General features: G+C 46.4%; 1 protein-coding gene across 1 annotated transcript in view; it reads left to right on the top strand.

The window, feature by feature from the left end:
* Positions 1–26,078, top strand: part of LOC140717874 (uncharacterized) — a 107,121-nt gene that overhangs the window by 65,672 nt on the left and 15,371 nt on the right. Inside the window, exons 5-8 of the mRNA XM_073031599.1 lie at positions 1,609–1,734; positions 18,326–18,354; positions 20,729–20,829; positions 24,679–24,754. Coding sequence (XP_072887700.1) covers positions 1,609–1,734; positions 18,326–18,354; positions 20,729–20,829; positions 24,679–24,754 — 332 coding nt within the window. The remainder of the gene's footprint in view (positions 1–1,608; positions 1,735–18,325; positions 18,355–20,728; positions 20,830–24,678; positions 24,755–26,078) is intronic.

Here is a 26,078-nt window from a genome sequence, read left to right as displayed (position 1 = left end):
GGATCTGTGGAGGCAAAACCATCTGTTGCAGAACTCCTTCACCGAAGATAGTTCTTTATGAACCTGGCCATGTGCTTGAGGTGATTGTCCTGCTGCAGAATAAAGTTGGGACAATCAGACACCTCCCTGGTGGTATTGTGTGATGGATAAGAATCTGCTTGTACTTCTCAGCATTATGTTTCCATTAATTCTGACCAGATCCCCAACTCTGTTGGTAGAAGTGCCTCAGATCTTCAGTGAGCCTCCGCTGTGCTTCACTTTTGGCTGCAGACCCTCGTCCATCCAGCTCTTCTACAGACAAATGTTTGACTCGTCAGTCCAGAGCACTTCTACCTTTGTTAAACACCCCAGCCCCTGAGTTTTTGTGCTTGGCTTTGTTTCCACTTCGGAGGAGTGGATTTTTGGCAGCACCCCTGTGGAGGGGTCTACTTGGGTCCCAGAGGTTTCTGTGACAGCAGTGCTGGATGTCTGCTGCAGAAGGGACATCAGGCTGCTGCTTTCAGTTTCCATGGCTGACCTCTGCGTTTCTGTTCCTCAACCTTGCCTGTTTCTTTCTGCGTCTTCAGAGGAGCTTGGTTGGACTGCACATCTTGAAACTTGTGTCTGCTGCAAAATTTCTGCCTGAAAGAGACCTTGCTGCTGCACGATGACCACCTTGTGTTATGCTCACTCTTGCCATCATGTAAGAATTGCTGGTTTGAAAGGTAAGCTGTCGCATCTGCCATATCATCACCGTTTACTTTGGTTGTCCTTCACCCAGATAGGTTCCTTCTGCACCCGTTTCTGTTCCAATGAATCATTATGCCACTGATCATTATCTTTCTTTAATCAGCCACTGGGCTATCTACCTACAAAGTCATCAAGTTTTTATTTGAAAACTCATCTATTGCCAACTAAGTTACTTTCTTTAACAAATTACAAAAAAATCTCTGTGACGTTTAATATTTTGGAAAATGAATGTTTGGAAATCTGAAATTTGCTCTTTTCTCCTGACACACTAATGCAGAAAACAAAAATAAACACTTCAAACATACATATAGGGTGTCCAAGACTTTTGCACTGTACTTTATATTAGTAACATTTAAAAGCCATTTTGAAAGGATCATAAATAGAAAATCTACGTCAGTCAAATGAGCTGCTACCAGAAATGATTGAGACAGGTACAATTACAATACTAAAAGAGACTTAGACGGGTATGTAGGTGGCAGGGTGGAGATATGTCTCTAACCAAAGGAGGTGTAAGGTGCTCCTTCCCTCCTCTAGCCTGCAGGTCACCCTTGGTCATATGAGCAGCCAGTGCAGATCACAAGTCCCGGTTATACGACCACTGACGGCAGGCAGACAATCCCGGAAGAGTATCGATAACGGCTGGGCTCGCCCGTCTTGTGAAGACGCTGCCCAGTAGAACGCGAACCACTTCTGTAGAAAAATTTGCCCAGAACAATCATGATCGCCCAGGTAATTCGAAATGGCACATAATGATGCTGATGATGGCCGGTACAGGGACAGGAAAGATTAGGGGCCAAATGGGACAAACTTGGATGGGTATCTTGGCTATCAATACCCATTGAGAGGGACTGTATTCTCCTTGACTGCTTGAATCACAAGATAAAAACAAGTGGGAGAGATTGTCGGAACTGCGGTTTAAACAAGGAAGCAGAGTCCTCATCTCTTATCCATATGTGTGCACCTTGTATATTGAACTGAGAGCCAGTCAACAGCATTTATACGCAGGTAGATACCCTTTTCCCTTCCTGTAAACAAGTCCCAAAGGTAAAACGTTACCATATGAGATAATTTGTTTTTGATTTTCAGAGACTTAATTCACCTTCTCCTCTTCCTGTTGAGTGCCAAGACTTATTCTTTACCTCAAAGAAAGGGTATTTGGTTACCTTGGGCCAGAATTTGTCCACTGCTCATCTACTGTTGGAGCAAGTATAGGGTGGGGTGATTCAACCAAAGGGTTCAAAGGTACATTTAATGTCAGAGAAATGTATACAATATGCATCCTGAAATTATTTTTCTTCGCAACCATCCACGAAAACGGGAGTGCCCCGAAGAATGAATGACAGCTAAACGTTAGAACCCAAAGCCCCCCTCAGCTCCCCCCTCCCACATGTAAGCACCAGCAAAGCAACGATACCCCCCCCCCACCAGCAAAAAAAGCATCGGTGTCCCCCACCAAGCAGTCAAGCCTGCGGCAAAGATACAGACTAGCGTACCCCAAAGACTACTCGTTCACCCGGTAATTCAACCTACCACAGGCTCTCTCTCTCCCTAATAAGGGGAAAAGAGGTGTTTCCATTTCACAACGAGAGGGGAGGACATAAACAGCTCACTGATTTACAATGTTAAAAGTCTGTTGTGCCGCTTTTTCTGAGCTCTGTGCCCAAAGAACTCGGGTCTCTGGACACACAGCCAGCAGCCAGCTTTCGATCTTCCATCTCCCATGACACATTGATTCCCTGCAGAGGCACCGACCTCGAGTCCGCCAGCCCCCAGAGCCACACAGACCCGAAACTCCAAAGGCGAGCTAATCTTCTAGGCCGCGTCCTTGGCATATCGAATAACGTCCGGTGGTGAGGCCCTGAGAGCGGGTCCCATTCCCGCAAAGAACCGAAGTCAGCGTGTAACTCCAGGTCAGGGTTTTCAAAAGAACCCTGAAAGGGAAGAATAGAGATATTAAAGATGGAAACAGAACTCTTTCCAAAGATGCAAACAAAAGAGTCGCCGTTAAGTGCCATTGACCGCTAAGCTCCTCCCCATTGCAATTTTACCTACACTCAGTAACCACTTTATGAAGCACCTCATATACCTAATAAAGTGGCCACTGAGTGTACGTTCCTGGTTTTCTGCTGCTGTGGCCTGTCCACTTCAAGGTTCAACGTGATGAGCGTTCAGAGATGCTCTTCTGCACACCGCTGTTGTAACGTGTGGTTATTTGAGTTACTCTTGTCTTCCTATCAGTGTGAACCAGTCTGGCCATTCTCCCTGACCTCTCTCATTAACAATGTGCGTTTTCAAAGATTCAAAGTACATGTATTATCAAAGTATGTATGCAGTATACAACCCTGAGATTGGTCTTTCCACAGACAGCCACAAAACAAGGAACACCAGAGAACCTGTTCAAAGAAAATATCGAACACCCAACACGCAAAAAAAAAGAACAGATCGCACAAACAGCAAAAAGAGCAAGTGAATATCACCCACAGAACTGCCGCGCACTGGATGGTTTTTATTTTTCACACCATTCTCTGTAAACTCTAGAGACTGTTGTGTGTGAAAATCCCAGGAGATCAGCAGTTTCTGAGATACTCAAACCACCCCATCTGGCACCAACAATCATTCCAGGGTAAAAGTCACTCAGATCACATTTCTTCCGCATTCTGGTGTTTGATCTGAACAGCGACTGAACCTCTTGGCCGTGCCTGCATGCTTCTCTACACTTTGGTTGCTGCCACGTGATTGGCTGATTAGATGTTTGCATTAACTAGCTGGTGTATAGGTGTATGTACTGCATGGACAGAACCTGGAGATAGAGTATTAGCTGAAGCTATGATTTCTAGATCTGGGAGGAACTGCAGGCTAGCATTCCCCTTCCTTCCATTGACACTATCCACATCTTAATGTTCACAAGATTATTAATAGCTGCGAGCAATGCCTCAGACACTGCTGTGGTTTAGACACTAGACTAGTTCTTCTATTTCCATTACCGCCAACTTGCATGCTAAACTTTCCAGCTCCAGAGTGTGAACAGCAGATCGAAAGCAATGACTCTCTGCTCCAAAGCCAAGTCGTCCTTCAAACATCAAAGGTTCATCTTGTTAGAGGACCTCTGAGGATATTGCAGACATCTGAGAGATGACTTTCTATCAGTACCGAGTAAAGTTATTATCATATAATATTATTATAATAAACAAATTAGCAATGAATATCGAGAACATGAGACGAAGAGTCCATGAAAGTGAGTCCATTGGTGGTGGGAAAATTTCAGTGATGGGGTGAGTGAAGTTATCCTTTCTGATTCAAGAGCCTACTGTTTGAGGGGTAATAACTGTTCCTGAACCTGGTGGTATGAGTCCTGAGGCTCCTGTACTCCTTCCTGATGGCAGCAGGGAGAAGAGAGCATGTCCTGGCTGGTGGGGTCCCTGATGATGGATGATGCTTTCCTGTGTCAGTGCTTCTTGTAGATGTGCTCAGTGGTGGGGAGGGCTTCACCTGTGTTGCACTGGGCCGTATCCACTACTTTTTGTAGGGTTTTCCATTCAAGGGTGTTTGTGTTTCCATAGCAGGCTGTGACACAACCAGACAATAGACTCTCCAGTACACACCAGAGGAAGCTGGGAGGTGTCATGGATTTTGACCACAGTGAAGGGAAAGGCATTTGGAAGGGGGCAGTACTGGGCAAAAGTCTTAGGCGCATATATATATATATATAGCTAGGGTGCTTAAGACCTTTGCACAGTACTGTAGCAATTTTCTGTATTGCACTGTACAGTGAAGCACCAGAGAGATGTTATTTAATAGAAACATAGAAAACCTACAGCACAATACAGGCCTTTCGGCCCACAAAGTTGTGCCAAGCATGTCCCTACTTTAGAAATTACTAGTTAACTAATTACTAGTTAACCTAAAGTAATTTGGTTAGTAATTTAGCCTACTAAATTACTAGGCTACCTATAGCCCTCTATTTTACTAAGCTCCATGTACCTATCTAAAAGCCTCTTAAAAGACCCTATCGTATCTCACCATTGCCGGCAGCCCATTTCATGCACTCACCACTCTCTGAGTAAAAAAACTTACCCCTGATATCTCCTCTGTATCTACTCCCCAGTACCCTAAACCTTTGTCCTCTTGTGGCAACTATTTCAGCTCTGGGAAAAGCCTCTGACTATCCACACGATCAATGCCTCTCATCATCTTATACACCTCCATCAGGTCACCTCTCATCCTCCGTCGCTCCAAGGAGAAAAGGCCGAGTTCACTCAACCTATTCTCATAAGGCATGCTAGGCAGCCAGTCAGAATGCTCTCCATGGTACATTTGTAGAAGTTTTCAAGTTTTTCAAGTATTTTAGTTGACAAACCAAATCTCCTCAACTCCTAATGAAATATAGCTTCTGACTTGCCTTCTTTATACCTGCAACAATACGTTGGGACCAGGTTAGGTCCTCGGATATATTGAAACCAGGAACTTAAAAGTTACTCACTCTCTCCACTTCTGATCTCTTTATGAGACTGGTATGTGTTCCTTCGTCTTACCCTTCCTGAAGTCCACAATCAGCTCTTTTGTCTTACTGATGTTGAGTGCCAGGTTGTTGCTGCGGCACCTCTCAACTAGTTGGCATATCTCACTCCTGTACGCCCTCTTGTCTCCATCTTAGATTCTACCAACAATGGTTGTATCATCAGCAAATTTATAGATGAAACTTGAGCTGTACTTAGCCACACAGTCATGGGCATAGAGAGAGTAGAGCAGTGGGCTAAGCACACACCCCTGAGGCAAGGTGGAGATACTATTTCCAATCTACACAGACTGAGGTCTTCCAGTTAGGAAGTTGAGGATCCCGTTGCAAAGGGCCCTGGTTTTGATCAGGACAGCAGGAATGATGGTGTTAAATGCTGAGATGCAGTCAATAACCTGCATCCTGACATAGGAAGGTATTTGCATTGTCCAGGTGGTCGAAGACTGAGTGGAGATTGTGACCATTTGCGGTGATAGGCAGATGGCAGTGAGTCCGGGTCCTTCCTGAGACGGGTGTGACCGACCTCTCAAAGTATCTCATCGCTGGATGATGGTTGTTCATGCAGCTCACCACACTCTTCATGGGCACTGGTATAATTGTTGCCCTCTTGAAGCAGGTAGGAACTAGCAGTCAGAGATTGAAAATGTCTCTGAATACATCCGCCAGTTGGTTGGCACATTTTCAAAGCCTTACCAGTTACCAGGTACTCCATCGGGTCTTGCTGCCTTATGAAGGTTCAGCTGTTGAAAGACAGCCTGTCTTCCAGTCTGTTTAGGGAGAGCACACAGCCAGCACTTTCATATTCTTCATTGGGCTTAATTCCAGAGAATGTTACTGCCATGGAAGGGAGATTGTTCAGGAACATCTTGAAGATAAGTCAGGGAAAGATGATCATTTCCTTACATGACCCTGGGGCAAGATTTTGTCCTCTGTTATATTTCCTGCTATTTCACCCGTGTGGGAATGTTTTATCTGAAATGTTTCACAGATTGGCATGCCAATCCATAATAATGTTGTATTCAGTTCTGATCGTCTCATTTAGGAAGTCTGTGGAAGTTTTAGAGAGGGTGAGAAGGAGACTAACCAGGATGCTGCCTGGATTAGAGAGGGTGCAGAAGAGACTAACCAGGATGCTGCCTGGATTAGAGAGGGTGCAGAGGAGATTTACCAGGATGCTGCCTGGATTAGAGGAGGTGCAGAGGAGATTTACCAGGATGCTGTCTGGATTAGAGAGGGTGCAGAGGATATTCACCAGGACGCTGCCTGGATTAGAGAGGGTGCAGAGGAGATTCACCAGGACGCTGCCTGGATTAGAGAGGGTGCAGAGGAGATTTACCAGGATGCTGCCTGGATTAGAGAGGGTGCAGAGGAGATTTACCAGGATGCTGCCTGGATTAGAGAGGGTGCAGAGGAGATTTACCGGGATGCTGCCTGGATTAGAGAGGGTGCAGAGGAGATTTACCGGGATCCTGCCTGGATTAGAGAGGGTGCAGAGGAGATTTACCAGGATGCTGCCTGGATTAGAGAGGGTGCAGAGGATATTCACCAGGACGCTGCCTGGATTAGAGAGGGTGCAGAGGATATTCACCAGGACGCTGCCTGGATTAGAGAGGGTGCAGAGGAGATTCACCAGGACGCTGCCTGGATTAGAGAGGGTGCAGAGGAGATTCACCAGGATGCTGCCTGGATTAGAGAGGGTGCAGAGGAGATTCACCAGGATGCTGCCTGGATTAGAGAGGGTGCAGAGGAGATTCACCAGGGTGCTGCCTGGATTAGAGAGCATATCTTACGAGGATAGGTTGAGTGAGGTTGGGCTTTTCTCGTTGGAGTGAAGTAGGGTGAGAGGTGCCTGGATAGAGGTGTACAAGATGATAAGAGACGCAGATCAAGAGGACAGCTGTGGAGGTGAAGTCATTGGGTACATTTAGATCGGAGGTTGATAGGGTACCAAAGGTTACGGGAAGAATATGCTTGAGAGGGACAATAAATCAGCCATGATGAAATGGCGGAGCAGACTCGATGGGACCAATGGCCTTATTCTGCTCCAATCTTATGGTCTCTGATGTGGCCTGCTATGAGAACTACCCTCACCTTCAATCTGGGACGGCCTACAGAGAGGAGGTGGAAGAGCTCGAGGCCTGGTGTCAGGTAAGCAGCCTTTTCCCCAATGTCAATAAGACAAAGATTCTTCTAGCTATCCTCCTTCCCTTCCCCCCTCCACCTTGTTATTTTAGCATCTTCAAGTCCTGAAGAAGGGTCTCGGCCCAAAGCATGGACTGTTTATTCATTTCGATAGATGGTAGCTGACTTGGTGTAAAGGAGATGATTATTGACTGCAGGACAACTCACTCCACTCACACCCCTCTTTCTACCTCGGCACAGCGGTGCAAGATGAGGGCAATTTCAAACTGCTGGGAGTGCACCTCTCACATAATCTCTCATAGTCCCAGAACGCAATCAGGAGAGCTGGATTTCGCACATCGGTCTACAGACACGCAGTAGAGAGCGTCCTGACAAGCTGCAACAGGTCACATTGTGCAATAGGTAGTCAAAACTGCCCAGTGCAACTACCACCATCAAGGACACACAGTACTGAGCAAAAGTCTCAGGCACATATATATAGCTTTGAGTTCTGCGTAGTTCTATAGTAATTTTACATATTGCACTGTACTGCTCCTACAAAAAAAAACAAATTTCATGACACAAGTGAGTGATGATAAACCTGATTCTGGGGCAGGTAGAGGGGAATCATGGTTGGGAAAAGGGGGAGGGAGAGGGAAGCACCAGAGAGACATTCTGTAATGATCAATAAACCAATTGTTTGGAATCAAATGGCCCTGCCTGGTGTCTCAGGGCTGGGTGTGTCTGTACTCGTCCCTGACACTCCTTCTCTGCCCCCTGTCCCACACCCTTCCCGTGGCGCTCCACCCTCGCCATTCCCAGGAGAATCTTTGCTCTCGCTGGATTTACAAACTCGCTCTCTGCTCCACGTTGACAAACACAGTATTCGTGTCTAGGATTTTTGCTCAGTGTTGTATATAGAGAAAGGTTCCAGAAAAGGGAACTAACACCCAAGTGACTAGAATCCACTGTACTCTGTTCCTGCACACCCACTAAGCTCACCTCTTAAGCAAGTGTATTCCGTGTTTCACTAAGTGTGGTTCTTAGGATTGGAACATTCATCGAACACAGAACAGGCCCTTCAGCCCTCCGTGTACTGCTGACCCCATTCCAATCTGATCCATATCTCTATTCCAGGGATTCCCAAACTATTTATACGCTGTGGACCAATACCTTTAAGCAACTGCAGGTTGGGAATGCCTGCTCTATTCTCTACCAGTCTGGGCGCCTGTCCAAATCCCTTTTCAATGGCACTGTTGTGACTGCTTCCAGCACCTCCCCTGGTACCAACAACTCTCGGTATTCAAAGACAAACTTACCCCAAAAATCTCCTTTAAACTTTCCCCCTCTCACCTTAAAGTACTTGACATGTTCATCCTGAAAAAAGACTGACTACCTATGCCTCTGGTAATTTTATAGACACCTTATTTTATAAGCTCTTTACTCTGGTGTCTTTCCCCTTCCTTCCCAGTCCTGATGAATGCCCTTGGGCTGAAACGTCGACTCCTTATTCCCCTCTGTAGATGCAGTCTGACCTGCTGAGTTCCTCCCGCATTTTGTGTGCGTTGCTCTGGATTTCCAGCGTCTGCAGAATCTCATGTTTACATTCTCCTATCAGGTTGCCTCTCAGCCTCCAACGGCTCCGAGCGTGACCGCCTCTCCGTATAGCTATTGTCCTTTAAAGAGGATCCTGATCCTTTGCTCTGCTGATCTTCTCTTTCAGTGCAGTTCTCCAGTGAGACTGTGTGTTTATTTATTTACCGACACAGCATGGAATAGGCCCTTCCAGTCCTTCCAGCACTCCCGACAAGCAAACTTTCAAAGGTTCGTTCATTATCGAAGTATCAAACTCGGAAAGAATTCTTCACTAGATAGCTATGAACCCAGGAAAGGATAGACTGGCAGTAGGATCATCAACTCCCCCCAAATCAGAATATTGCGTATAGTTTATTTATGTGTGAATGCTGCTTCTCTGACACCATATGACAGCAATGCTGCTACAAGTAAGTTTTTCAAAGCACCTGTGTATACATGCACTTGTGTAGAAGACAATAAACTCGACTTCAGGTTATCTGAAACACACCTCTATCAAGTCACTTCTCATCCCTCTCCCTTCCAAAGAGAGAAGCCCAAGCTCACTCAAGCCATCTTCAAAAGACATACCCTCTAATGAAAATTGTTTTAAAATTTGTCATGTGTTCTTTCCTGGTTTCACAAACAAAGGAGAGACAGCACGTGTTAAAACAAAACACTTTATTAAAGCCATTACAATTTCAATACAGATGGAAAAATAAATGTCTACAGGAGTAGCAGTACAGAAATCAAAGTAATACTGATCATCCACTAAACAAACCGATCTCAGTGTTGGAGGGGGCCACATCTGACAACTTCACACTCTGTCTGAGTCTCACTCTGACTCAACATACTCTGTCTCTCTCAACATACAGTTCCCTATCTTACCACTAGTCACCAGCCATGACCGAGCCGAGGACAAAACTCTCCCCCCTGAACCAGGAAGGGTTTCAAAAGCCCTTGTTTCCATGCATTTAGTCCCTGCACCAGCACAATGAACTCACCTTCCCATGAAAAGCACGTTTTTCACCATTTTTCACTATTATGGCTGTAGACTTGTACTCCTTTAACTTTCTCAAACCCTTGTTGTAGACCGCTTGTCTTGTACTTTCTCCAAACAATCCCACGTCAAGCTGACACGGTTTTGTCTTACAAACTTCCATTTTATTTCAGCATCAGCCACGGAGGAATCACAGTTAACTCTTTCCTTACACTCTTTAGTCTGGGCAGCCTCCTGCTAAATCTCCTCTGCACCCTCTAAAGTTTTCACATCCTTCCTATAATGAGGCGACCAGAACAGAACACAGTATTCTAAGTGTGGTCTAACCAGGGTACTATAGAGGTGCAGATAGATCTTGGACTCGATTTCTTCCCCTCAAGGATGACATGTTGGTGGGGGTGGTCTTGTGGAGACAAAGTCTTGTATTCCCAATGAGAAAACAGCCACGATCATGATAGGAAGCACTGAGGCACCACTTCTACGCTAAATAGAACAGGTTAAAAACACCCACCGGCTCAAGGCCAGGTCTCCCATTGAATCATTTGTAACCTCTAGGCCTGCTGCATCGCTCACAGCTATAGCCATCAAGCAAGCAAGAGTGTGGCAAAGTATGCCGAGCACGGCACTACATGTATCTAGCATCGTGGTAGGCTGCAATATCGTTCAACATAAATTTATTAGCAAAGTACATAGATGTCACCATATACAACCCTGAGATTCATTGTCTTGCGGGCATACTCAATAAATCTGTATCAATAGCCAGAACAGAATCAATGAAAGACTGCACCAACTTGGGCCGTTCAGCAAGTGCGGACAAGACAACAAACTGTGCAAATACAAACAGAAAGAAATAATAATAACACATAAAGAAGAAATAAATGTTGAGAGTATGAGATGAAGAGTCCTTGAGGACGTGGGACTATTTCAATGATGGCCAAGTGAAGTTACCCACTCTGGTTCAAGAGCCTGGTAGTTGCGAGGCAGTGGTTGTCTCCATTGCTGCCTGGGTGAAATCCATTCAGCTCATACTAGGAACTGAAACTGTACTCTCTGGTTCAGCTCAGTTGCCCTCTGAGGTGTTATTTTTAATCTGTGTTGCTGCACGGCAGTCAGTGTGTTGCACAACCAAGGCCAGGGCAAGCTACCAAATAAACCACACGCATATTTCAAGATGAAAATAGTTCAGACGAGACCCAGCACTTTTCCCACGTCATTTTGTGCTTTCTCCCTCCCTCACTGGTTGGTTTAATTTTGTTCAGGGCATGACTGGCAAGGGAAGCATTTCATAGACACGAGAAAGTCTGTAGATGCTGGAAATCCTTGGCAACACACAAAATGTTGGAGGAACTCAGCAGGTCAGGCAGCACCTATGGAAACGAGTAAACAGTTGGCATTTCGGGCTGAGTCCCTTCTTCAGGGTTGGAAAGGAAGGGGGAGGGAATGTTATGTTTTGTAGCTTTAAAGCATTGAGCCAACTCAAAGGATGACACGAGAGGTCCAGCTTCATGTTTACTTAAGCGAGGTGTACACATACCACGTGGCAGTGTGAAGACGCATGCAATTAATTTATTTTTACATATAACCCATAATTAATTATTTAAAGGAACACCAAATGTTTAATCAGCACATCATGCGTAAAGCCCTCCCAGCCATTGAACACATCCTACATGAAACGTTGCTGTAGGAAAGCCACATCCAGCATCAGAGTTCCTCACCACCCAGGCCATGCTCTCCTCTCACCGCTGCCATCAGGTAGAAGGTACAGGTACCTCAGGATTCGCACCACCAGGTTCAAGAAGAGTTACTACCCCTCAACCATCATAAAAGGGGATAACTATACTCATTTAAGGACATGCTCATTATTTATTTCTATCTGCATTTGCACGGTTTGTTGTCCATTAATCCTGTTTATTGTTCTATAGATTTGCTGAGCATTCCCACAGGAGAAACAATCTGTACTCTGATAATAAATGAACTAATCAGCAACATATATACAAGATTGCTGAAATATTAAAGACACAACGGGGAAGGAAGACAGCCAGAAGGTGGTAGGTGAAGGCAGGTGTGGAGAAAAGATGAAGAGCTGGAGAGGAAGGGCTCTGGTAGGAGAGGAGAGTGGACTATAGGGGAAAGAGAAGGATGAGGAGATCCAGGTGGACCTGATAGGCAGGTGAGAAGAGGTAAGAGGCCAGAGTGGCGAATAGAAGAAGAGGGAATTTTTTTTACTGGAAGGAGAAATCGATATTCTTGCCTTCAGTTGGAGGCTATCCCAATGAAAATCATTTGTTGCCCACCCCTAATCATTCAAAGTAAGTTTATTAAGGAAGTACATAAACACTTAGTGGCCAGTTTACTAGGTACAGGGAAGGAACTCCTTTGTGATCTTCTGCTGCTGCAGCCCACCCACTTCAAGGTTCACAAGGTGCGTTCAGAGATGCTCCTCTGGACATACCTTCTGTACTCAATAAAGTGGCCACTGAGCGGCCTTCTGCGGTAGCCCATCCTGTGTTTAGAGATGCACTTCTGCACACCACTGTTGTAACGTGTGGTTATTTGAGTTACTGTCACCTTCCTGTCAGCTCGAACCAGTCTGGCCTTTCTCCTCTGACCTCTCTCATTAACAAGGTATTTTTACCCACAGAACTGCCGCTCACTGGATTTTTTTTTGTTTTTCACACCATTCTCTGTAAACTCTGCATGAAAATCCCAGGAAATCAGCAGTTTCTGAGATACTCAGATCTGTCCCCAGGGTCAGAGTCACTTTCATCACATTTCTTCCCAATTCTGATGCTTGGTCTGAACAACAACTGTTTCAATGGTACTGTGATGTTTTCTATTCTGTGTTTTTTGCCGTTTGCGCGATTTGTTCGTTTTCTTGCATGTTGCTTTCTCTGAACGGGTACCATGGTGTTTCTTTGATTCATGGCTGGCTGTGGGAAGACCAATCTCAGGGTTGTATACTGCATATGTACTTTGAATCTTTAAAATGAATGTTCTGACCATGTCTGCATGCTTTTATGCATTGGGTTGCTGCCATGTGATCGGCTGACTGGCCACTGGGTGCACGTCACTATATCTGACCATAGGGATAGGAGAAGAATTAGGCCACCCGTCCGTCCGTCCGGCCGGCCCATCAAGTCTGCTCTGCCATTCAGTCACGGCTGATCCTTTTTCTCTGTCTCCTCCTCAACCCCAGTTTCCGGCCTTCTCCCCGTAACCTTTGATGCCATATCCAATCAAGAATCTATCAATCTCTGCCTTAAATGCGCCAGATGACCTGGCCCCCACAAATTCACCACCCTTTGGCTAAAGAAATTCTTCCGTATCTCTGTTTTGAAAGAGCGCCCTTCTATCCTGAAGCTGTGCCCTTTCGTCCTAGACTCTCCCACCATGGGAAACATCCTTACCGCATCTACTCTGTGTCTTGGCCTTTCAACATTTGAAAAGTTTCAGTGAGATCCCCCCCCCCCCCCCCCATCCTTCTGAATTCCAGCTGCCCTGATGCTCATTTTCTTGCAGGCATTCACAGTAGAACAAAGAAATGGAATAGCATCAGTGAAAAAGTACAAACAAAGATCAATAAACAGTCTAGTAGAGGAAAAGAATTTTAACAAAGATGAAGGTCTCGCTCTAAGTAAGAACTAGAATTCAATTGTAAACAAGGTGGGACAGCGTGAACCTGATTGGATGATGATTGACTAATCAGGAGGGATGGATGACGGGGTTTTAAATGCCACCGGACTAGACATGCCCAGACATCATATCTGAAGAGGATGGCAGAGTTTGTCATTGAAATGTCGGTTATCATCTACGTATACCTGTACCCGGCTGGAAGCTCGAGAAGAGTTTATTTGTCACAGATGCTGGAAAAGCACTAGATCCTTTTTCAATACTGAGAACATGAGTTATAGAGTCCGTGAAAGTGAGTCTGTGGGTTGTGGGATCTGTTCAGAGTTGAGGGGAGTGAGGTTATCCATTCTAGTTCAGGAACCTGATGGTTGTAGGGTGATAGCTCTTCTTGAACCTGCTGGTGTGGGACCCAAGGCTCCTGTACCTCTTACCAGTCTTGGATCGATAGACATTCGCCTCATGTACCACTTTAAGAAAAGCATATCCTTGCCCGTAATGACCCTGCATGCATCACTTAGAAGATACTGTAAGGATGTGGAAGAGACTCTGACAAGCATCTACAGATGTGTGGTGGAGAGTATATTAACTGGCTGCATCACAGCCTGGCATGGAAATTCCAATGCCCTCGAACAGAAAATCCTACAAAAAGTAGCGAATTCAGACTCGTCCATCACGGGTAAAGCCATCCCCACCACTGAGCACATCTACATGGAGAGTTGTTATAGGAAAGCGGCATCCATCATCAGGGACCCCCACCACCCAGGACATGCTCTCTTCTCACTGATTCCATCGGGAAGGAGGTACAGGAGCTTCAGGACCCACACCACTAGGTTCAGGAACAGTTATTACCCTCAACCATCAGGCTCCTGAACCAGTGAGGATAATCTCAACTCTGAACTGATTCCATCGGAAAGGAGGTACAGGAGCCTCAGGACCCACACCACCAGGTTCAGGAACAGTTATTACCCCTCAACCATCAGGCTCCTGAACCAGTGAGGATAACGTCAACTCTGAATGTCACACCAATATCCAGTTTAGTGCCAATGGGAAAGTCTGCTCCGGAACAGTTTGTCCCCTCCCATGAGGGAGGAGGTTACGTAGCACTGCACAGGATCAAAATAATCTGCAGAGAGTTGTAAACTCAGTCAGCTCTATCATGGGCACCAGCCTCCCCAACATCCAGGGTATCTTCAAGGAGCGATGCCTCAAAAAGGCGGCGTCCATCACTAAGGACCCCCCCATCACCCAGGACATGCCCTCTTCTCACTGTTACCATCAGGGAGGGGGTACAGGAGCCTGAAGACACACACTCAGCGATTCAGGAACAGCTTCTTCCCCTCTGCCATCAGGGAGGAGGTACAGGAGCCTGAAGACACACACTCAACGATTCAGGAACAGCTTCTTCCCCTCTGCCATCAGGGAGGAGGTACAGGAGCCTGAAGACACACACTCAGCGATTCAGGAACAGCTTCTCCCCCTCTGCCATCAGGGAGGAGGTACAGGAGCCTGAAGACACACACTCAACGATTCAGGAACAGCTTCTTCCCCTCTGCCATCAGGGAGGAGGTACAGGAGCCTGAAGACACACACTCAACGATTCAGGAACAGCTTCTTCCCCTCTGCCATCAGATTTCTGAACAAAGATTGAACCCATGAACACTATTGAGAACGTGAGATGAAGAATCTTGAAAGTAAGTGTACAGCTTCTGGGAATATTTCAGTGATGGGACAAGTGAAGCACATTTATCTTCTTTCGTTCAAAAGCCTGATGGCTGAGGGCTAATAATTGTTCCTGACAATTTAAACAAAGGTGAGTGGTCGGACAAATACATGACAGATATGTTGATAATCGTGAATTTGTTCACTTTAATTTGAAATACAATATTATACAATCAGTGGCAACTTTATTAATTACAGGAGGTGCCTAATAAAGTGGACACTAAATATGTGTTTGTAGTTTTCTGCTGCTCATCCACTTCAAGGTTCGACGTGTTGTGCATTCAGAGATGCTGTTCTGCACCCCACTGTTGTAACGTGTGGTTATTTGAGTTACTGTCACCTTCCTGTCAGCGTGAACCAGTCTGGCCATTCTCCTGTGACCTTCCTCATTAAAAAGGTGGTTTCACCCACAGAACTGCTGCTCACTGGACTTTTTTTTGTTTCTTGCAACGGTCTCTGTAAACTCTAGAGCAGGGATCCACAGACCCCTCGGTTAAGGGTCCATGGCATAAAACCCCCCCTGCTCTAGAGACTATTGTGCGCAGAAATGATGGAATGGTGGAGCAGACTGAATGGCCTCATTCTGCTCCTATGCCTTTTGATCTTATGTACATGACAGATGCTGGTAAATGTACAAGAGAGGTGATCTTAGAGCCGAGATGCTGAGGAAAGCTGTCCCACAAATGGGGGTCGAGGAATTGTGGTCAGTCAATTAGGATTCCGATAAGGTGAATTTCATTTTATGCAGAGCATTGTAAATCTTCTAATTTATCCAGCACAGTCTTCTCCAAGCTAAGTTCAAAGTGAAGTGTACAGTGTGTGTATGGCTGCAATCAAATTAATGTTACACAAACAACTTTATAATTCAAGCAGTTAGACAGCAGTGTATTTACTGTACACTTTTAAAGTCAAATAGTCACAGAGCGCAGAAATAGGCCCTTTGGCCCATCTAGTCTGCGCCAAACTATTATTCTACCTAGTCCCAGCAATTATACCTATACAAATTGCTCATAAATGTTGAAATCGAACCCACATCCATCACTTCCACTGGCAACTCGTTCCACACTCTCATGGCCCTCTGAGTGAAGAAGTTTCCCCTCATGTTCCCCTTAAACAGTTCACCTTTCACCCTTAACCATGACCTCCGTTTATAGTCTCACCCAACCTCAGTGGAAAAAGCTTGCTTGCACTTACCCTATCGATAAGAACATGAGAAATTAGGAGCAGGAGTTGGTCATCCGGCCCGTCGAGCCTACTGTGCCATTCAATAAGATCATGGCTGATCTGGCAATGGACTCATCCCCACCTACCTGCCTTTCCCCCGTAACTCTTTTCCCCAAATGTGTAAAAATCTACCCAACCTTGTTTTAAATATATTTACTGAGGTAGCCTCCACTGCTTCATAGGGCAGAGAATTCCACAGATTCATTTGAGGAAAAGCAGTTCCTCCTCATCTCCGTACATAACCCTCATAATTTTGTATACCTTGATCAAATCTCCCCTTATTCTCTACGTTCAGGGGAATAAAGACCTAATCTATTCAACCTTTCACTATATCTCAGGTCCTCAAGTCCCGACAACATCCTTGTAAATTTCCTCTGTGCTCTTTCAATCTTTCCTGTAGGTAGGTGACCAAAACTACACACATTACACCAGATTAGGTCTTATACAACTTCAAGATAACGTCCTATCTCCTGTACTCAATACCAATCAAGACAACATCTGCAGATGCTGCAAATCCAAACAACACACGCAAAATGCTGGAGGAACTCCGCAGGCCAGGCAGTATCTGTAGAAAAGAGTGAACTGTCGGCTTTTCGGGTCAAGACCCTTCCTTCATCAGGACTGGAGAAAAGGATGACAAATCAGAGAAAGAAGGCGGGGGGTGGAGGAAGAAGTAAAAGGTAGGTGAAACCAGGAGAGGGGGAAGAGATGAAATAAAGAACTGGGGAGTTGATTGGTAAAAGAGATACCGGGCTGGAGAAGGGGGAATCTGATAGGAGAGGACAGAAGGCCGTGCGGAAAAGGGGAAGGAGCACCAGAGAGAGGTGATGGGCAGGTAAGGAGATAAAGTGAGAAGAAAATGGGCAATAGTGAAGGAGAGGCAGCAATTACAGGAAATTCGAGAAACTGATGTTCTACACAACTCTTTTGTCCACTCGTCCCTCCCCATAATCTCCCACCTTCCCCTACACCTCCTCCATCACCACTCAGGACCCCAAAGAGTCCTTCAAGGTGAGGCAACACTTCACTTGTGAGTCTGTTAGGGTCATCTACTGTACCCAGTGTGGCCTCCTGTACATTGGTGAGACCTGACGTAGATTGGGAGACCGCTTCGCTGGACACCAACACTCTGTCCGCCAGAAAAAGTGGGATCTCCCTGTGGCCACCCATTTTAATTCCACATCCCATTCCCATTCGGACATGTCAGTCCTTGGCCTCCTGTACAACCGCGATAAGGGCACACTCAGGTTGTAGGAGCAACACCTTATATTCCGTCTGGGTATATAAGGACGGTATATCAGTCCTTATATGCCGTCTGATGGCATGAACATCAATTTCTCGAACTTCTGGTAATTGCTCCAGCATTCCACCATTTCCATTTCCCTTTCTTACCTGCCCATCACCCTCTCCCTTTCCTGGTTTCACCTATCACCTCCTACCTTGTACTTCTTCCTCCACTCTGCCCCCACTCTGACGTCTCATCTTTTTTTCTCCAGTCCTGCTGAAGGGGCTCAGCCTGAAACGTCGACTGTTTACTCTTTTCCATAGGTGCTGCCTGGCCTGCTGAGCTCCCCCAGCAATTTTGTGTGTGTTCCAGTACTCAGTACTTTGATTTATGAAGGTCAATGTGTCAAAATCTCTCTTTACGACACCATCTACCTGCGACACCACTTTCAAGGAAGCATGGAGTTGTGTTCCCAGATCCCTCTTCTACTGCACGTCAAACTCTTCCAAATCAACGTTAACTGAGAAACATTTTCCTTTTTAGGAAGTGTGGATGGACCATTGGCTGATTGGTATTTTCTCTCTTTCAGCTAAGGATGAGGGTACTCGGACTGACTGTGTAAGTACTGATATTTTCTCACGAGTTCCACAAAAAGGCAGCGAAGTTCACTCGTGCCGGCGAGAGAAGTAACAGCATTGTGATATGATGTTGTTTCGAAAATGTGAAGGCGAGGCCTGACAGATACAAGATGAATTTTTTTTTCAGTTCCCCTTCAAAACAGGGAAGCAGTTTCTCTTCTGTCCGAGGCGAGTGGGCTTCCCCCCAGAGTCTTTCCTAAAAGGGTGGGAATTCCAATCATGGGGCAGAGTTGCGGGCAAGAGATAGTGGAACTAGCTGAGTTGCAGAATAGATAAGAAAAATGAAATGCTCTCATTTACTGTACAACTTGCTTTTGGTTTACCATCCCTCACACAATTCAGGTTGTACTCGACAGCTTAACCACCATGATACGAAATCAGATCTAACAATCTAACACTAGCTACTCTGGTCAGCCTGCAAAAAACCATAAGAGATGTGGGCAGACCCGGGCCACTCAGCCCATCGAGTCTGCTCTGCCAGGTCCACTCTATCTAGCCCTTTCAATGAGATCCTCCCCCATTCTTCTAAACTTCAGCAAGTGCAGGCACAGAGCCATCAAATGCTCCTCATATGTTAACCCTTTCATTTCAAAGGTACATTTAATGTATACAATATACATCCTGAAGTGCTCTTTATTCACAACCATCCATAAAGACAGAGGAGCACCCCAAAGAATGAACGACAGTTAAATGTTACAACCCCAAAGTCCCTGCCCCCCCCCAGCTCCCCTCCCTCCCACACGTAAGCGGCAGCAAGCAACAAGCACCCCCTCCTCCCACCGGCATCGGCACCCGCCACCGCGCACTCAAGCGCGAGCGAAGCAACAGCAAAGACACGGACTTGCAGTTACCCAAAGACTACACATTCACCTGGTATTCGATGTACCACAGGCTCTCTCTCTCTCTCCCTAATAACAGAGAAAGAGGCGTCTCCGTTTCACAGCGAGAGGGGAGACACAACAAACAACTCACTGGCTTATGATGTTGCATCGCTTTTTCCGAGCTCTCTGCCCAAGGATCTCAGGTTACTGGGCACACAGCCAAAGATGTTCCAGCTCCCACGACACACCGGTCCGGGACACCATCCTTCGATCTGCGCGTCTCCAGAGCCCTGAGATCCTAGGCCTCCAAAGGCGAGCCGAACTCTTAGGCCTGCGCCCTTAGTGTGGCCGTTAACGGCCAGACGTGACACTCCGAGAGCGGGTCCCATTCCCACAAAGAACCGGTCAGCGTGTAACTCCGGGTCAGGGTCTTCAAAAGGGAAAAATAGAGATATTACAGATGGAAATAGAGCTGCTTCCGAAGATGCAAACAAAGGAGTCACCATTTAGTGTCATCTTGACTAAGGGATTATTCTCCTGAACCACCTCTGGACCCTCTCCAATGCTTGCTCAACTTGGTTTCCACCAGGAAACCATCCTGCTGAAGAAGGAAAAAGCGCCTCAGGACTCACACCACCTGTAGAATTGTATATGGTGACATAAATGTACTTTGAAAGCCTCGCGATTTTGGAAGTTAACAGTAAGAACATAGAACAGGGGGAATCTGGGAGTACAGATACATAATTCCTTGAAAATGGCATCACAGGTAGATAGGGTTGTAAAGAGAGCTTTTGGCACATTGGCCTTCATCAATACAGATTCGAGTACAGAAGTTGGGATGTTATGACGAAGTTGTATAAGATGTTAGTGGGGCCTAATTGGAGTTCTGATCACCTACCTATAGGAAAGATTGGAAGAGTACATAGGAAAGCTACCAGGATGTTGCCAGGACTCGAGGATCTGAATTGTAGGGAAAGGTTGAATAGGTTAGGACTTTATTCCCAGGAGCGTAGGAGAATGAGGGGAGATTTGATAGAGGTGTGCAAAGTTCTGGGGGTATAGGGAGGGTAAATGCTAGCAGGCTTTTTCCACTCAGGTTGGGTGAGAGTGGGACTGGAGGCCATGGGTTAAGAGTGAAAGGTGACGGGAATCTAAGGGGAAGCTTCTTCACTCCGGGGATGGTGCGAGTGTGGAGCGAGCTGCCTGGGAAAGTGGTGATTGCACCATTTCTGAGAAGTTTAGACAAGTGCATGTTTATGATCCAGGATCAGGTCGATAGAAGTAGGCAGAATAATAGTTTGCACATGACTAGATGGGCCAAAGGCCTGTTTCCCTGCTGTGGTGTTCTATGGCTGACTCTGTCAGGATAATGGCCTGATTTTTCTCTCATTAACTCCTGGCTCTTGGAATATCTTTCTGTGCTTTGCAAAGGCCACCCTCTCCCCAACTTTTTCTGCTGTAGGTACATCTTGTTTAAATAGCTCAAAATGCAGAGGTGGCTCCGTGTTTGAACCGCTTGCTTTCATTTTGCAGAGCCTTGCCGAGAATCTGACTGGAGGGGCGGTGGCCACAGTAGCGAACGGAGCAAAGAAGAAGGAAGTAGGGAGGTCACAGTTGCCACGGAGTAGAAAAAGGTTAGTGACCCTGAAATCAGATCAGAGAAAGAGACCATTCAGCCCTTCCTGACCATTCAAGTCCAATCTCTGGTGCATGAGCCCACTTTGTATACAATCTGCAGACAGGACGAGCAATCTCTTCCCGAACCCTGACCCCGTTTCTAATCCCATTGTGAAAGAATTCTCGTTACGTCTGGCAAAATATCAATAACTTGCATTTGTAAAATGTCTGAAGGCACTTCACCTCCTTGTTTAACAGAATACTTAAACAGGCACATTGAATGTCGGAGAAATGTATACAATATCCATCCTGAAATTCTTTTTCTTCACAAACATCCACGAAAACAGAGGGGTGCCCCAAAGAATGAATGACAGTTAGATGTTAGAACCCCAAAGCCCCCCCCCCAGCTTAGAGAGAACAGTGCGAGGCAGTGAATGTTTCAATTCATAAAGTTCAAAGTTTGAAGTAAGTTTATTATCAATGTGGTGTACGTTAACATATACCACCTTGAGATTTATTTATTTATTGAGATGCAGTGAGGGACAGCCCTTCTGACCCTTTGAGCTGTGCCGATGAGCAATCCCCTGATCTACCCCTAGCCTAACCGTGGGAGAATTTACAGTGACCAGTTAACCTACGAACCGAAACATCTTTGTGCTGTGGGAGGGAACTAGGGGAGGGCGGACAAACTCCTAACAGGCAAGGGCAGGAATTGAAACTGGGTTGCCTGCTGTAACTACTCTACTACACTACCGTGACCTGTCTGTCACAGTCGAACTGCGAACTGGAGTAGAATCAATGAACAACCACGCACAAACGAGGAGTAGCAACCGACCAACGTGCAAAGGAAGATAATCTGTGCAAATACAAAAAAAAAGCACCCCGAATAATCAATGAATAAATAACACTGAGCTCACGAGCTGTGAGTGAGAGTGAGTCTGTAGGTTGTGGAATTGAGTAAAGTCACCCACGCTGGTTCAGGAGCCCGACAGTTCTGAACCTGGAGATGTGGGACCTCAGGCTTCCTGAAGGCAGCGGCAAGACAGGAGCATGCTTTTAGTTCCGCCATGAAGGGCAGCGACAGGCTTCCTCTCACCTCAGTGGAGGCGAGCAGCCAGGAAAAACACTGGCAGGGGTAAAAGGTGGCAACTTTGTCCAGATGTTGGGAGACGGCCATTTTAGAATCAGAACCTGAGCTGGGTTTATTTTCACTGGAGTGAAACCTGCTGCTGTCTGGCAGCAGCACAGTGCAACACAAACAAGTTACAGGAAGAACTATAGAAAAAATAAATAGTGCATCGAGAGAACAAACTAGTGAGGTACAGCACTGTGCAAAAGTCTTATTCACATATAGCTAGAGTGCCCAAGACTTTTGCACAGGACTGTAGTAATTTTATGTATTGCACTGTACCGCTGCCACATAAAAACAAAATTTCATGACATTTCATGATCAATTACCTTCTGTCATGATCAATGAACCAATTGTTTGGAATCAGATGGCCTTCCCTGGTGTCTCAGGGCTGGGCGTGTCTGTACCCGTTCCTGTCACTCCTTCTCTGCCCCCTGTCCCACACCCCTCCCACGGCGCTCCACCCTCACCATTCCCAACATCCTTTGCTCCCGCCAGATTTACAAACTCACTCTCCACTCCATGGTGACAAATACAGTACTGTGCAAAAGTCTTAAGCACATACAAAAGTGCCGAAGATTTTTGCACTGTAACCATATAACAATTACAGCACGGAAACAGGCCATCTCGGCCCTTCTAGTCCGTGCCGAACACTTACTCTCACCTAGTCCCACTGACCTGCACTCAGCCCGTAACCCTCCATTCCTTTCCTGTCCATATACCCATCCAATTTTACTTTAAATGGCAATATCGAACCTGCCTCTACCACTTCTCTGGAAGCTCGTTCCACATAGCTACCACACTCTCTGAGTAAAGAAGTTCCCCCTTGTGTTACCCCTAAACTTTTGCCCCCAACTCTCAACTCATGTCCTCTTGTTTGAATCTCCCCTACTCTCAATGGAAAAAGCCTATCCACATCAACTCTATCTATCCCCCCTCATAATTTTGAATACCTCTGTCGTCCCCCCTCAACCTTCTACGCTCCAAAGAATAAAGACCTAACTTGTTCAACCTTTCTCTGTAACTTAGGTGCTGAAACCCAGGTAACATTCTAGTAAATCTTCTCTGTGCTCTCTCTATTTTGTTGACATCTTTCCTACAATTGTAGTGTTTATGGGTTTATGGACCATCTGGAAATCTGATGGTGGAGGGGAAGAAGTTGTTCCAAAAGCATTGAGTGTGTGTCTTCTGGCTTCTGTACCTCCTCCCCGATGGTAGTAATGAGAAGAGGGCGTGTACCAGATGGTGAGGGTCCTTCTTGAAGACGTCGTCAACGGTGAAGGGGGTTCTTCCCATGATGGAGCTGGCTCTGTCTGCAACTCTCTGCAGCTTTTCTCGGTCCCGTGCTTTGGGGCCTCCATAGCAGAATGCTCTCCACGGTACATCTGTAGAAATTTGCGTAAGTCTTTGTGCCTCAAGCTCCTGATGAAGTGTTGCCACTAACGTGCCTTCTTCCTGACTGCATTGATATGTTAGGCCCAGGATAGATCCTCAGAGATGTTAACACCAGGAACCTGAAACTGCTCAGCCTTCCCACTGCTGACACCTCGATGAGGACTGGTGTGTGCTCCCTCGACTTCCCCTTCCTGAGGTCCACAATCAATTCCTTATTTTTACTGATGTTGAGCGTAAGGTTGTTGTTGCGACACCACTCGAACAGCCGATCTGCCTCTGCCAACGGCAGTTGTACCATTGGCAAATTTATAGTATGCATTTAATCTGGCCAGACACAGCTAAGCCCTGAACACCACGTCAGATGTTCTTTGGCAGAGTCCCAAACATCGATTAGGAAGGAAGTTTGTGGTTTTTCATCACCTCGAATGGTTGCTCTCGGCAACCATCCAAATTGGGGAGTGTGCAATGCGGGTGGGCAGTACGTATAGCAGAGACAAGATGTAGCAGAGGTACTGCAAGATGGCACCAGCAAACAACACCACCAACAGCGATGTCCTGCTGACAGTACACAAAACTACTTATTTTATTGTGATCTACATTTTAATGGTAGGTTTGAGGCCAGTTAAGCGATCTGATGCCTTGCTCTCTCTGAGGGAGTTCGGTGAGGTTTGGGGAGGAGTGTGCGGCCAGAAGCCTGGAGACGGACCACGAGCCCATGATCGACTCCATTGCCTCTCTCTGATTGAGGTGTCAAGGGTGCGAGCCCATGATTGACTCCATTGCTTCTCTCTGATTGAGATGTTGAGGACGTCTCGTTTACTGATCATTACAGAATGTCTCTCTGGTGCTTCCCACTCCCTCCCCTCTCCCTTCCCCTTTTCCCAACCATGATTCCCCTCTCCCTGCCCCCTTCCCACTCTCAGTCCACAATAGAGACCCAGATCAGAATCAGGTTTATCATCACTCACACATGTCAGGCACCCTAGCTATATACATGTGCCTGAGATTTTAACACAGTGCTGTATGTCTGGGGTTAGCGTCCCTCTGAGTCTTGTCTGGTCATAGAGCACTACAATACAAATACAGGCCCTTCAGCCCATCTAGTCGGCGCCGTGCTACAGTGCTGCTGTGTCCCATTGTTCCTGCGGTGCTGTTTTGTCTGAGTGACGTTCTGGTCTAACGTTGTTACGTTGGTGATCGCGCAGTAGGGTCCCCATAGCCTCGAATCCTGATGCAGTTACTTTCCCCGTCTGCAGGGGGTTGCTGCATGTGTGTGTACACACCCCAAACAGAAGGAAGGGGGAGGGGTCAATAAATCTCTGATTCTTGTTTATTTTGAAAGGGCGAGGAGTGCCACTGACATCAACGATAAAGAGTACATGAACGTCTCAAACAAGGCAGACAGCAAGAAGAGACAGGTGAGCCTGCGTTTTCACTAATCCCTGCAGCAAAGCACGGTGAGGGGTGATTTGATAGAGGTGTACAAGATGACAAAAGGTATCGATTGAGTGGGCAGCCAGAAACTTTCTCCCAGTGCTGTGATTATAAAGTGATTGGAGGAAAGTATAGGGGGATTTTTCAGAGGTGCAGAGTTCTGAAAAATATATAGTCAGGGTGCCTGAGACTGTTGCACAGGACTGCAGTAATTTTATGTATCGCACTGTACTGCTGCAAAAAAAGCGAAAGAAATTTCACGACATATGTGAGCGATGATAAACCTGATTCTGATCTGGGTCTCTATTGTGGACTGAGAGTGGGAAGGGGGCAGGGAGAGGGGAATGATGGTTGCGAAAAGGGGAAGGGAGAGGGGAGGGAGCGGGAAGCACCAGAGAGACATTCTGTAATGATCAATAAACCAATTGTGTGGAATCAAATGACCTTGCCTGGTGTCTCAGGGCTGGGTGTGTCCGTACCCACCCCTGACACTCCTTCTCTGCCCCTGTCCCACACCCCTCCCACGGCGCCCCCCCTCACCATTCCCAACATCCTTTGTTCCTGCCAGATTTGCAAATTTGCTCTCCGCTCTACGTTGACCCTAGTGATATATATGTGCCTGAGACATTTGCATCGTACTGTTTAGTACGATAACAGGCCCTTCCAGCCCAACGAGCCTGCGCTGCCTAGTTACACCCACGTGACCAGTTAACCTTCGGACTCATAAGTCTTTGAGATGGGGGAGGAGTCACACAGTCACGGGAAGGATGTACAAATTCCTTACAGACAGTGATAGGAATTGAACCCGGGTCACTGGCACTGTAAACTACTACATTACCCATCCACTCCTCAAACCCTCTTACCCCTTACCTTAAACCTGCCTGTAGACACTTCCACTGTGGGGGGAGGTTTGCTACTGTCTCACCACTAAACCTCCACCACTCCAAGGAAAACAAAGCCAGCTTTTCCAGTCTTTCCTCATAACTCTCCGTCTGTACACAGTGGTTCAGCCGGTGTTGTACCGCATCCCTCCAGCTCTCATATTCTGTTCACAAGAGATTCTGCAGGTGCTGGCAATCCAGAGCAATGCACACAAAATGCTGGAGGAACTCAGCAGGTTAGGCCGCATCTAAGGAGGGGATTAAACTGTCAACATTTTGGGCCAAGACCTTGATGAAGGGTCCGAATGAAGGGTCTCCATAGATACTGCCTGACCTGCTGAGTTCCTCCAACATTTAGTGCATTACTCATATTCTTTGATGTGTCGAGGTAGAGATACGTCTCTACCAAAGGAGGTGTAAGGATCTC

Source organism: Hemitrygon akajei, chromosome 28 (assembly GCF_048418815.1).
Source record: "Hemitrygon akajei chromosome 28, sHemAka1.3, whole genome shotgun sequence".
Classification (NCBI taxonomy): domain Eukaryota; kingdom Metazoa; phylum Chordata; class Chondrichthyes; order Myliobatiformes; family Dasyatidae; genus Hemitrygon; species Hemitrygon akajei.
Note: the sequence above shows the minus strand (reverse complement) of the source record. Positions and strands in the feature narration are given on the sequence as shown.